Below are 14,619 nucleotides of genomic sequence, written 5' to 3' on the forward strand. Positions count from 1 at the left end.
TCTTCATAGTGTTAATATTTTTCACACTTGTGGTTATGTGTATGTTGCAATATGAACATGATGTTTTTCTTTCAGAATCTTCCAATCAATTTTCCAACCTTTACTCATATTCCATAGGTTTACACAGGATTTATGGTCTTACTTTTTCATCACCAACAACAACACTCACACACACACACACACACACACACACACACACACACACACACACACACACATTCATACAGAGCTTTTTTTCCCCACACATATAACATTTTTCTACTATACACATACACTACCACACTGATGTTACATATGGGGCAATTTTGGGTTCAGTATCTTGCCCAAGGACACTTAGACATGCAGATTTCAGGAGTCAGGAATCAAACCACTGACCTTCTGATTAGTGGACAACCTGATCTACCTCCTGAGCCACGGCCATCCCATGCAGTGGCCTAATATAAATTAGATGTAGACGTTTTGCTACATGTCTTTAAGATTCATTTTTCGCTTTTGCTTAAATTTTTTACCATATATTAACATTTATTTTTCATTGTTTTCATTTTCTATGATCCTGAAAACATGGCTTCAAATCTTTAAGTTTATCTCTATAATATTAAATATTCACGAAAAAAGTTAAAAAGGAACATGTAGTAAGGAACAGGTAGTTTGTCAAAAACACATGCGAACAAACTACATAAACTAACCAGCTTTTTCTTTTATAAACAGAAATGTATTTTAACATTAAAATCCATTGACATAGAACAGAATGTAGACATTAGATTTGACCTGGTGTCTGAGGTTGATAAAAATTATATAAAAGCCTGCTTGTTGAATTGTGACTTAAAAGGTGATTTAAGAGGTCGGACCAGTTTTTCTCCACGGTTTTGTAAGCTCCTAAGCATCAGAGGCCTGATCTGGTTTGATGTTAAACAGAAGGATGGATAAGCAACGCTTGTGTTGAGGATCTGAGGCGGCACACTGAGCTCACAGGGAGTTAAAAGGTCTGAGGATTTGTCCTACATGTAGATGATGCCTCATGCGCCTCAATGAGGTTTTCTGGTGCCACTGGCACTGACTAATATGGCCACACAAGGCTGAGGTGAAGAAGAGTGAATGTGAACAGATGGTGATATATAGAGCGGGAAAGCCTCTATTTAGGTGGACCAGCCGGTTCATCTCAGACATATTGATCGGCACAATTTACTCTCTTTACTCAGAGGATTATGGCTCTGTAGAGTAATATAAAGGTTTCCTGACATGTCAATCAGCTGTCATGACCAATTCCACCGAGCAGACTTCAGCCTGTCACTGAGTTGGACTTGCCAACTCCCCCACCAATCACACAGACCGCATGTCTATCACCAAGGGTTCTTGGAGGGCATAAACTCAGTTTTTTTTACATGTAGGAATGATACTGATACTGTGGCTTTCTAGCATCTCTCTTGTTCAATAAATCAGCTTTATGCCTGCTGCAGTACATGTGGTTATCTTTACTCTGCCCTGTGCTACTATTTGCTTGTGTAACTAAGAGTGATTAGGGCACAGTGTTAGTGCAGGGCACATGTGTTCAAAGTGCATGTTGTGGTAGCCCACCGTTTCCTTCTGACCCCTGAAAATGACTCTTTTGGCAGGAAGTGCGCATGTGGGCAGGCCAGCGACAGGGCACCGATTCCACGGTTGGATTTATTGTTGAATCCCTCCGTTTGGATGAGAGGCTCTGACCTTGCCCATCTCAGGTGGGGAGAGCTGATGCCTTACTACCCATGGGCTGTAGTGAAGTTATTAAAAACTCCATTACCGCCATTCAAAGGTAGACATAACTCACCGTGCGGATATAGAGATGTCAAAACAGAGATTGATCTGAGAAAGAAGTGTAACCCAGAGAAAACTTAAAAAAGGTAGAAAGACTGCCAGAACTGAAATACAGAGCTTCAGACATCAGTCAGAGCCCGACTGGATCTCTCAGCTACACATCTATCATTCCCTTTTTCAATAACCCCTCTCTGTCACTGTGTAGATCCTGAAGGAGTTAAAGGATGAGGACTGGAGCATGGGCAATATTGTCTACACGCTGACCAACAGGCGCTATGGAGAGAAATGCATAGCCTATGCAGAAAGCCATGATCAGGTAGGCTGTTCTCTACATGATCCTATACTTTGCAGAGTCAATAGAGTCTGCATCAGACCAGTGTGAATCATAAAGCCTATCACACCTTTCCAGGCTCTGGTTGGGGATAAGACCCTGGCCTTCTGGTTGATGGACAAGGAGATGTACACCAACATGAGCTCCATAGTTCCCATGACACCCGTCGTTGACCGCGGCATACAGCTGCATAAGATGATTCGTCTCATCACTCATGGCCTGGGTGGAGAAGGCTACCTCAACTTCATGGGTGAGTCATCCCGGTAACACACAGGGAATCTAACACTTCAGCTGTACATACAATCAATTATACTGTACACCAGGATTAATGATATTAAGCAGTCATTTAGTAATGATTGAATACCTTTACTGTCTGCCATTCAATAAGATCCTTTTTTTGATTTTTTGATTTTTTGAGTTGAAACAGTTAATCCACAACAATCCATTATTCATTTCCATCACCAGTCCTTTGTATCTCTCTTTTACTTTCTTTGTTTGACGTCATTGTAAATTAGATATGTGGTTTTGAACGACTGGTCAGACAAAACAAACAATTAAATGTCACATTTGGCTCCAAGAAATTGCGATGGGCATTTACATTTTTTTTTTCTTTGACATTTTGTGTTGTAAACAAATAATTTTTTAATTTAAAACAATAACCTAATATACCCTATATATATATATATATATATATTTACATGATTTACATGACCAATTCAAAATTCAGACATAAAATGCTTATAATCTATATAAGTATAATCGTTTCGATTCAGCTTTCACATCATGTATCGTATTACATGTGACACAATAAATCAAATCTCATCTCATGTCATATGCTGTCACATAACCATACCATTTGCTGAGGCCATCTTATTAATCGCACCATGTCTGTGCGGTTGAGGTGGCATTGAAATGCTGAACAGTCAAGAGGCGATAGAGGTCATGATTATGAGGCATCGTCCTTCTGTTTGGCTCATTTTTTATTAAAAGAGATGAGGGGAATCACTTCAGATCCCTCTCATGTACTGTATTCTTCCGGAATTTGAACTTCTCCCCTCAGGCAGACACAACAATCCTTAAGTGCTCACTGAACAGATATAAACACGCATTTATTTTCCTCTCCATCCAAGTCCTCCACAGGCAACAGGGAGAAGCAGGCTTCACTATAAATATTTAATTGATAAGCTATCCCTACCGTGTTCATTTACGCTGCTGTTAGTGTTTTCCTTTGTGCTGTACTGTCATTAATTTTCAGACGTATCATTATGTCATCGTGTGTGTTTTAGCTTCAGGGTAAGATTAAAAAAAACAGATTTTACCTTTGCAATAATAAATATATCCCAAATCCTAAAGGCTTAAAATAACTTGACATGGTCCTTGTTGCTTATTTTCCATTTGGGGTAAAGTGCCCAGTTATTAGATTTGTTATATTTCTTTCATGGAATATATCTCTGGAGTAGCTCACCACCAATGAGTCAAGGCTGATGATAAGCATCAAAGGATCCTTTTGAAGTGGGTTTGACATTAATACTCACTTTCCAGAGCTGATGGTGAAATACAGGACAAAAGCTGTCTAAGATCAGATAGGTTCTTTTTTTTTTTTTTTTCTCAAATGGATCCAGTTCTCAGTCACTGTTGAGATGCTCCTCATTTTCACAGACATCATCTGAGCTACGGCACGGCTTTATCGAGGCCTGCTGGTAAAGATAATAAAGTGATAATTAATGACAGTGGAAGTTGACCTTGGTTGAAGGAAATGTGTTTCCTTGGGTGTGCTGCTCTCTGGCTTAATGTAAATACAGCCTACGCTTGCGATCCACAGCATTTTAGCTCCACCTGGTGACAAGGTGATCCGGTCAATCTCTTGAGTCTAAACAACCAAAAATATTTCTACAATGTCTGTGCTGGATTCATTATCACTCTTCAGTATTCACCACGATGTCCAGTCATACTAGAGGGGAAAAAAAAAAAGAAAGAAGAGTGAAACGCCCGGTGAATTTCTGCTAAGTGCACTGATGTGTGGGGGGAAAGAAGCACAATCAAAGCAGCTGTTCTCGATAGACAATCATAGCAGGGCAGCTCATAATGAACAAGATGTCAGAGAATTGACCCCATGTGGGTAGTTGAAGGACAGTTGATAATAATTATATCTGATTTTCTGGCTAAAGTATAGCTAAAAGGCACACTCGGCTGTACTCTTGGTGCTGTACCCATGGATTTCTGTGCCACATTTATCCTCAACCAATCAGTGCAGCATCAGAATCTTGAAGAGTTGATACAGTGAGTGAAAAACATAAGTCAATTTGACAATCATTTCATGAAGTCAGTTGATCGTCTTTTGTTGAAAAAGATTTGCTCTCGTAAACATACACAGTATTTAAATGACAATCTTTAATGAGTGTTAAGTTTCAGTTGATGACTGATTTAAGCAGCACCCCGGTAACAAGGATGCCTGAAGTAATCCATAAATTGTCTTCTTGCAGATCAAAAGGCTTCAGTTTGTCTAAATAAGGCAATAATAAAAGAGCATGAAAGCGGCATTCAACTCATTATAAGAATTCACTGTATTTATGAAGCCAATCCAGTACAGTCACTTTAGGTTGAGTATTCTCTTACATATGAAGGATAAAAACGACATAGGAAAAATAAATAAATAAATGAATAAGGGCATAAATTAATTAATTAATTAAAAAAAATACAGAAATAGCATTTTTCATTACCAAGATGTATTTATTTCACATTTATCTATGTATTTAGTTGTTTATTTCTGCACATTATTTATTAATTTATTTATGTTTACTTACAAAGCTAGAAACAACAGAAACAGAAAGCTTATATTGTTTTCTTTACAGTTTCCATTAATATTTTTGTAAAAATATGGTGGATGGTCTTGTCTATCAAAGTAGTAATATGTAATATACTGTATATTTAACTGTGTGCTATCCATACCTCTATATGTGTGTGAGTGTGTATATATATATATATATATATATATATATATATATATAAATAACGTTTTTGCCCCCCCTTGGCGTACACCTTGTACATTCTTGCATTTTCACCTTCTGGATCTGTCTTTTCTGTGTATTATCCAGTAGGATAAACCAAAATTACAGCTGCTGAAATGATACACACTGAGATTCAGGATTCAGGTTTCAATTATAAATACTGGTATTCTGAATTTATATTCACTTTGAATTCAAACAGGAGAATGTGTATGTAAATCACTTCCAAGTCTTTCACCTGTCTTGGAAACATTTCTGTGATTGCCTGATGAAATCTGCCCCTAATGGGGATCCTCAGTCTTGTCCTGCTGGCTGTGAGCAGTTTTTAAAAATCCAGATCAAAGATAGTTCCTCTTGCTGATGCAGTTTGCCTCAGTCCAGACTGGAAGCCATTTATCACCAGTTTTACTGCAGGAGCTTATGGATAGTCTAACACATATATGAGTGTCCTCCACTCCCTAAGTTATTCTGCTTTTTTCACAGGGTTTATGAGGACCTGTGAATACTTCAATCTTGATCCTTACTGAAACAGACGGCAGTGACTTATCAGTTAATTTATTGGTTTTTGTTTGTAGATGTTGTGTGATAGATTTGGAGAGAGGGCAAACTGTTCAGGACTATGAACAGAGCTGTTCTAAAGAACAGCGTAAGTACCCAAGTAAAGTTGAATAAAATCTCCCTTTTCAAAATGATTACTCACTAACAATTACTGCTAATTCTTTTCCATTTCCTTAAATTGGAGTGTGCAAAATTACTCAGACAAATAAGACAAACTCACAATTCAAACTTTAATTTACCCCATTCTGTCAAATAATCCTCAGCGGTTTGAAGAGCAGAGATATGGAAAGGAGACTGGTATTACGGAGACAGGGAAATGAATATTGTTTTCTTTTGAGAACTGCTGTCTGGCTGACTAAAAGAATGGTGCCATCATCTTTTGATAACAGTAATAATGGATGAAAGTTAAAAGTTTTCTTTTCCTGAAGAACACAAAATCAGGGAACAGACAAAAAAAAAAAAAGTTTCAAAATCTACAAAGACACACTCCAATGAAGTTCATCCAAGGCCATTGGGTGGGCGAGCATTAGGGAAATGCTCAAGAAAAGGAAAAAAAGAAAATCAAGTGAATCGGAGATGACATGCCGTGTCAATGGATCAATGACGGGAGAGTCATTTAGCCAGTGCTGAGCAAGAGCAAATTGTTTGAGCAAGCAAATCAATTTGAAGTGCCTAGCCCAGAAAAACCCATTTATTTACTCATGACCAATAGCAAACACCACACAGCAAGAGGACAGAGGGAGCATTCGTATTTGAGATGCTGAGAGACGGATACTGTAAGGGATGTTGGAGTGTCAATGACATTAAAGCGCCAAGTGGCGTGGCAGTAATGAAACGCCTCAGTGGTTTTATCATTACATCGGCAGGGACAGAATGGAACCACTCACACTTCCTGACTCTCAGGGCTCACAGAGACTTAAGATAACCTTGCAGATTTACAGTCTAAATTATTGAGCTAAAAACTTATCCAGCACTCTGTATTCATGGAGTGCTACAATGCAACAGGCAACCATTATACTGTGGCCCTGGACGATGAATTGAAAACCAGTGCTTCCTCCTCATACATTTCAAATAGATAATGTCACTGAGAGCTAACTGTGCTTTCAGTCTTGTGCCTTTGGTTGCACGTGCCAGTCCCTGCTGCTGCACCAGTAATGCTTATTTAATGTGCAAACTGGGAATGTACATTAAAACAGCAACAAGAGATCAATCTAGCAAGTGCAAATACACATTGCATCCCGTCTCTTTGCATTTCCATCTTAATTTTTCTTTTTCGCACTGCATCTAAAACCTTATGCGACTCCCGCCTTCCCAGCCCCTCAGATTCCCTCATTGATCTTCCTTTGCCAGAATCCCTCCAATGGAAAACACATTGATCCTTGGCTTCTTCTTGTGCTGCTAATTACTGAGGGGACTGTGTCACTGTCAGGCCCTTATCTGATGCAGGGCTGTGTAGAGGAGTAATGGGATGTGCCAGCTGAAAAGCTGTCTGACACAACCTTGTGTAAACATGGTTGCCCCCCATTAATCATATCATTATTGGAACCACTATAAATTTAAGCTTCAACATTCAACCAACTTTAGTTATTTCTTCCACCCTTTAGCATGGGTGCAAAATCTTAGTGCTTAAAGGAAAATATTTGTTCCTTTTTTTATTGCTGCTGACGTTTTACTTGCAACCTAGCTGCTGACAGCTGGGGAGGTGGTGACGTCGCCAGAGTCCAACGGGGCAACATGAAATCTGATGACCAGACAGGTTATTCTTATATTATATATGTTTTTTTTTTTTTTTAAGTATATTTTTGGGGCTTTTTATGCCTTTATTGGATAGCACAGTAGAGAGAGACAGGAAATGGGGAGGCAGAGAGAGGGGGAATGAGGGAATGACATGCAGTAAAGGGCCGTCCAATGCGGGATTCGAACCGGGGCCGACTGCAGCGAGGACTGTAGCCTCTACATATGGGGCACCTGCTCAACCCACTGCACCACTTGACGCCCCATATTATGTATGTTTTTAACTTTTCCACAGGTTAATTTTCCCTGAATTTCAACTTTTTTTTTTTTCTTTCTATAAGACAAGTTTACTGCCATGCTACCCTCTTTTAGTCTTTGAGCTACATGCAAACTTTAGCATGTTACCATCCTCACAATAACAATTCTAAAATACTGATATTAAAAGTGATATTTGTAAGTTTTGCTATTACCACATAGCCAGCGTTAGCATCAACAGCTGTTTACTCACCAGTCTAGAAGAAACGTTGCAACTTCAGGATCGAACTTCATTTCTTTACTCACCAAGAGCTGTCACCAGAGATAGAAAACAACGCCAACGTTAACTCTTGTCTCTATCACATTTTTCTTTTACTGTAGTTAGCATGCTAAACAGCTAGCCCCAGCCTGTCTGATCACTTTCCAATAGCAACCTCCAATCTTCCCCTGAAAATGTAGTGCTGCTCAGAAGGCGTATTATAGCCACAATGATGGCCGAAGTCAATTGTCATTGAGCGACAATCACCACCACCTGCTCCTGGCAAGAAAACCAATTTCGGCAGCAGAGAAAACCTCCAAGCAGGTATAATGTTAACACGGTTTCGCGTGTTAGTATACTAACGTTTGCTAATTAGCACTTAACAAAGAGTAAAGCTGTCATTACTTTTGCAGGTATTTAGTCACGATACAAGGTCTTGGACATATTTTGACCAGATGACAATGCCAGATCACCAGAGTGATTACAATTCATCCTGAGAAAAAGTGCACAAATGTGCACAAACTTTTATGCCAATCTACCCGGTAGTGGTTGAGACATTTCACTCAGAACCACAAATGTCAACCTGCTGGAGGCGGTAGAAGAATAATCAGGGAATTGAGATTGGAATGTTGAGACATTTAAGTCTGGACCAAAGTGGTGGAGTGACCCACTGACACTGCCATCCCATGAGCCGTGACACTAGAATGACTAAAAAGCCTGAATAGGATAACTGGAGTTTGATACAATTTTTTTGGGCAACAGTCATATCAGTAATAATAACACTGACCTCACCAAGTTCAATTCTGAGATCAAAGCACCAACATCACTAAAGAGAAACATGAAGCATGAGCAGTCGGATCCCACAGGTTTCAAACAAACCCGCAGGTTAGTCAAACAAACAGCAAACAGTAAAACTAGAAGCCAAACTGTTCTATGTAAAACTGCTGGGTCAACTGCGACCAACCATATTTCTGTAGTTATGTGTATGGATAGTTTTTCTGCGCAACTTTCCTCCAAATGAAGTGGTTAAGATAATCTGGATAAACAGTGTGCTTGTTTACAACCTATTTGATCTTCTGACTACTTAATTTTTTTTGTTTTTTTCCCCCTGTTTGATGTCATTGTAGTGATATGTCATAAAAATCAGTAATTATCCTTTAATGATGTTTAAGTCACAATCCTTGGATAATATATTATGCAAAAACTCCTCTCAGTATTTAATTTCAGATAAAAGTACCCCAGATATATTATGAGACACAAATGATGATTTTTATTTATTTATGTGTGTTCTTGAGGTGAGAATTCATCATATTTCCTTCCTGTACAGAATGTGCTATCTGCTTTATTTCAGCTGTGAGGAGGCAGAGGAAGGTGATTATCATGGTGATTAATGCAGGCATATGGGAGGAACATTGCCATGTTATCGTAGCGGGAGAGGGAAATGATTACCTAATGGAGGTGTGTCCAATGTGTTTCTTTAAAGCTGAAATGAAAAGAAGAGTCAAAGGCTTCCACAGGTTACTGAATCAACCTGTGCAGGAAATCAATCATCTCCACTAGACTTTATAAAATAATAACACTGGAAAACTGAAAGTAAATACAGGCAAAAGAGGCCGGTGCACTTACACCGTTAATGAAGTGTAGCTCTTATAAAAGCTTTTATCGAAGCACCGGCCTGCATCTAGGCTCGCTGTCTCGGGTAGAAATTAGCAGGAAGATCATGTTTTTTTTGGGGGGTTTTTTTCTCCTGTGTTTTTGTGAACATGTGTGTATTTATGTCTGTATATGTGTACATGCCCTCTCTGCCTCCGTATGCCGCACACACTCTCACAGACAAAGTGGATGAGAAGGAATAGCTCGAATGCTGAGTGCTCATTAATGGAAAGGTCCACATTTAAGCATTTTCACACTGTAAAGTCAGTATTAGCAAAATACTTTGCATTTCTGGGGACATTTCGTTGTGTGGTGGCGGCCTAACTTGTGCAGGTCAAGTGTAGGTAGATGAAGTCACCTCACATTGAAATATTTGGAGCATAGCGTGGGTTACTGGTTTCTATTGCTCATTATTTAGCCTTCTCCGTTTTACGGCCGTAGTTCAGTTCCCTCGCTCTGAACCAAAGGGAAAAAATGACCCGTTGTTTCCTCTTGGTTTTAGTCCGTGTAGAGTTCACTCTGACATATTACAAACAAACATAGAGTTGTAAACATAAAGTCACATGGACTGACAGGTAACTCATTCATTGGACATTTTCTGCGACCTATTCTGCATCATCAGCGCTCTAGGGGCCTGCAGAATTCGTTTCAGTCACCAGCAGCATGTGACACTGTGCCTACCGGCGCTTGAAGTCTTCACTTATTTTCCCTGGTGGTTGCAAAATGCTCACATGAGGAGAAACAGTTGGTCATGAGCGGCACTTCAGACTGGCAGCGTGACTTTATTTGGCATAAATAGTGACAGAAGGCGAGAGACAGCAAACAGAAACCTGCCATCTTATTCTACAGTATGATTGTGGAAATCGCTTCCATCATCAGCAGAGGAATGCTGTAAAATTAAAAAGTTTAGCATTTGGATTTCTGCAGTGTCACATACCCATGATCACTTTGGCTGCATGTTTGCCGACTGTAGGAAACATGTCTTTTATAGGGGGTTGTGGAGCATTTTTTTGATCCATGCCTTACTGTAATTCAAAGGGCAATGATCTCACTTCCCAGAATTAATGAAAACATCATAAAATCCACAGCAGTTAGGCTTACATGTGAACACAACACAACCTAAAATATCACACATGGAGAAATTTGATTGTAAAGGTGCAGGAATACCAGTGTCATTCTCACTGACCTGCAGGGGTGTCGTGTGGAACATGTGTGCAGGGCTCCACAGGCTGAATCTGTGCTGCATCAGCTGATTCCACTGATGAGCACATCTTCAACCAGAGAGCAGGAACTAACCAGTGATCACTTGGTGAAAAAACCTGCGCTGTGTCCAAATCAAAACCGCATACTAATTGTATGTAGGGTGTATTATATACTGATTTTCATGGTAAACTAGATTTGTATTTATAGTGGTACTGAACCAGTCAATATACTTTCGTATTTTGCGCTTATATCAAATCATGTGGGACCACAGACTGCTGCCAGTTACACTTCAAGAGAAAGCAAACTGCTTTTCCAAAGATCTAATCCTTTTTTTTAATTTGTTTTTTGAAAGATCTTTTTTATTTCTTTGCCGGTGTGAGCAGCTTCCCATCCTCTGTGCGTTGCGTTTAGGAACAAGAGTTCATAAACAGCATACTTGCAAATCCAGCTGATTTTGTATGCATGCTTGCATCTCTGATAATGCTTCATTTTGTCAACATGAATGCACAACACACTGAAAACTTGCTCAGAATTGTGACACACTTGGATAGACACACTCACTGTCACACGCATGGCACATATCTGAATGTGTAATTCAGTTGTAGCTTGAGTCCTCGTGGATCCGTTGACAGTGGTATGTGAAGTAAAACATCTTCTTTGATGGCTTTTTCTCGGTCTGAACTGTGCATTACATGCTGCTGCACTGATCCCCTACTCACTTTTTCCTCACCAGAAAAAAAAAAAAAAAAATGTACAATGCTTTTGCGGCTGCTCTCATTCCCACCACCTACACATACTGTATGCAATACAGTGCAACTCAAGACAGCTCATTACCCTGCGGCGTGTCGAAAGTCATTCTGGGAAATGTAGGAGCTCAAAAGTACTGTAGATGTTGACGAGCGCGCCTGAGAGTTGATGCACCAAAATAGTAAATTATGCATTGAACATCACATATTGATGTCTGAGAGAAAAAGAGTATCTGAATGTGGATTTTTTTTTTTTCTCCTGGAGTATGAGATCCCTGAGGTAATCACTCTTAGGTGCTACTTAAAGATAGGAGCCACTAGCACGGCATTTGAGAGTATTCTTTTATGCCATTGCTCCCTCTTGACATGTCTTGATATCATATGAAGGCTACCCGAGTCCAGAGACGCCTGTGACTGGCTTTGTGAAATTAAAAAAGGAGGGTTGTCGAGTTGTAGCATGTCTTTGATTTCATTCATCTTTCATTCAGCACAATCCTTTGTTCCTTAGTTGCCTTTCCAAGTGGGTTGAGAATGTAAACAGTATGTAGTTTTCTATTGTAACTCCAGTTCTATGATTACAAGTGGTGCCCTCACATCAGCCTCTTTGGCCTTAACTACTCATTTCTCCTGTTCTTTACACTGAACTGTTCATTTATGTGCTTATAGTCACAATGGGATTATTTAACCATATAGGCACAGGTAATGTAGGGTAGCACAGAGTACTGCAAGGTTGTAGGCCAACCTGGAAATTAGCATCACCCTAGTTCCCTTGACAAAAAGCCAATGGGATTTTTCCATTGCCTTTTGGATAACTGCAGAACAAAAGCTCTGTGACAAAACAAAAGTTTATGATTCTCACATGTTTTGTTCAGCAAGATGATCTTCACAAATGAGCATCACAATCGCAAGAGGTTAAAAGCTAATGTTCGACTATAAACTAACTACACCACAGTTGGACGACTTCAGCCTCACCATCACTAATCTTCCAACTCGTAGTTTCATTTAGCGCTTACCTCTTCAAAAAAAAAGCCTTTCCTCTTATAAAGTAAAATGTTAAAGGAATCACAACTGGGTATTAACTTATGTATTTTGCTGTGTATGGTAAGATGACATGTGAAAATGCCTTGAGCTGAGTTAACCGCAGACCTTATATCAGTCATCTAAGCAAAAACCCACAGACATCGGGACAAAGGAACCGGAAGTGCTAAAATGCAAACTAATCTCTGGGTTTTAGGACTCATTCCTGCAGCACTCTTGACTTTTGTCGACTAACAACTATTTGCACTGTCTGTCTACAACCAGATCCCACAGTCTGCATTAGATTGTGAATGACTGTAGAGCATTCAACTATAAATCAGTCAGGAAGGGGGGCACACCGGCTCTGGCCGTACTGTAGAGGTCATATACATGTAGAAGGTATAGTCTCTCAATATTTTAAAACTGCCACACAGTCTCTCTCCAAACTCCTGATATGCAGTATTAAGCACACACTGCCTGTTGCACCACTAGCCTGCAGATTGTCCATCTCATTGCTGCTGGCAACTGAGTCATTCCCACATTTCCCAGTGTGGGTCCAAAGGAGTGATTGTCCAGGGCTCGCTTAGATCTAACATTACATTGTATTATCCAGTACAAGGCTTTCAGTTTAATAAACATTAATAATAAAAAAATTCACCATATGTTTTGTTCAAAGTGTGTTGAAGAGTACACGGGTGTGGATGTGGAGCAGGGGGGGGGAGGGGGATGACTTGAACAGCTCAGGAAGGTGCTTGAAATGGATCGTCCCCCCCGAGGCTCTGAAGACACCGGGTAGTCGGGGAGATTGACACTTTAGACAGTCCCCATAGTGGCAGCAGATTACTCACGAGAACTTCATTGCTTGAGGGCAGTCATGCCTACCAGACATGTCATCTGCCACCTGTGCCCGGGGCCATGACACAGCCCACAGCGGCTGTAACATCCGTGGTGAAATTGCTCATTTGCCCTGCTGGGGTGGATGCAAAAAAAACAAAAAAAAAACAGCTCTGTCAGAGATGGGAGCTTTAACCTTTAAGAGACTCCTACCACAACGCCTTCACACACTCATAGATATAGACAAGATTTTTTTTAGTCACCAGGGTGATGAAAACTAGTTTGGAAATGCCTTGTAAAAAAATAAATAAATAAAGAGGACGGCCACAAGGGTGAAGCTTACTGCTAATGGTTGTTGACACACACCTCAAAACAGTGGGAAGGTTTCAGCGAGCTTACTCACCTGACTCACCAGCATGCCAGTGTGAGAACGCAAAGGAAGTCATTGTCTTCAGTCCTTCCATGAGGTGTGGAGTTGTCTTCATCTGCCCAGGGATGACACAGCAGCAAGGGTCTGTGGAGGGGCAGAGGGCCACATTACACTACAGTATGCATCACTGTCAATACGCTGGACCTTCATCCATGGTGAATATGCTATATAGCTGTTATAGCACTGCTGTTTTCTTGTCATCTGTTGAAAAAGCCATGTGACCCATTGCTCTCTAAGCTGGCAGTTGATCCCCATGGCAGCATTCTCAGCACTGAGGTGATGCTGGTGAGCATAACCCAGAGAAGAGGGAAGAAAAGTAGATGAAAGGTAGCGTCGTTGCTGCCCTCACGCAAGCTCCAGTAGGGTTAAATAAACTCATTCCGACTTGCTGAGCACATGCAGTGCAGGGCAATTTTCAGTCTGTAAAAATGCGGAGTGGCTATTTCTAGGAATGGAGGATGAAGCAGAACTTCAGTACAACAACTGATCTTCTTATACAACGGAAATGGATCAAGACGATCACACCATATAGATCCAAAGGCACTGAAAGCATTATTTATATATACAGTATGTATACTGTATTTACTAGATCTTACTTAAAGATATGCTAATATACTTTTTCATGTGGTATTCCTACCTCAAAGAGCTTATGTGATATCTTTCATTCGTTGTTTGTGATTTGTGACAGTCATATGTTGACAATAAACAGCCACCTTGGTGTAATATTTAATGTGGATTCACTCTCCCATGAGGACGAAACCTAATGATTTTGCCGATCCTTTGACCTTCCCTCTAGTGCA

General features: G+C 40.1%; 1 protein-coding gene across 1 annotated transcript in view; it reads left to right on the forward strand.

Annotated features, from left to right (window-relative positions):
- gbe1b (glucan (1,4-alpha-), branching enzyme 1b) overlaps positions 1-14,619 on the forward strand; it is an 88,813-nt gene that overhangs the window by 41,301 nt on the left and 32,893 nt on the right. Inside the window, exons 11-12 of the mRNA XM_023403619.2 lie at positions 2,000-2,110; positions 2,204-2,375. Coding sequence (XP_023259387.1) covers positions 2,000-2,110; positions 2,204-2,375 — 283 coding nt within the window. The remainder of the gene's footprint in view (positions 1-1,999; positions 2,111-2,203; positions 2,376-14,619) is intronic.

This window comes from Seriola lalandi, unplaced genomic scaffold (genome assembly GCF_002814215.2).
Source record: "Seriola lalandi dorsalis isolate HSWRI2012SDOR001 ecotype SW California unplaced genomic scaffold, Sedor1 jcf7180002054163, whole genome shotgun sequence".
Classification (NCBI taxonomy): domain Eukaryota; kingdom Metazoa; phylum Chordata; class Actinopteri; order Carangiformes; family Carangidae; genus Seriola; species Seriola lalandi.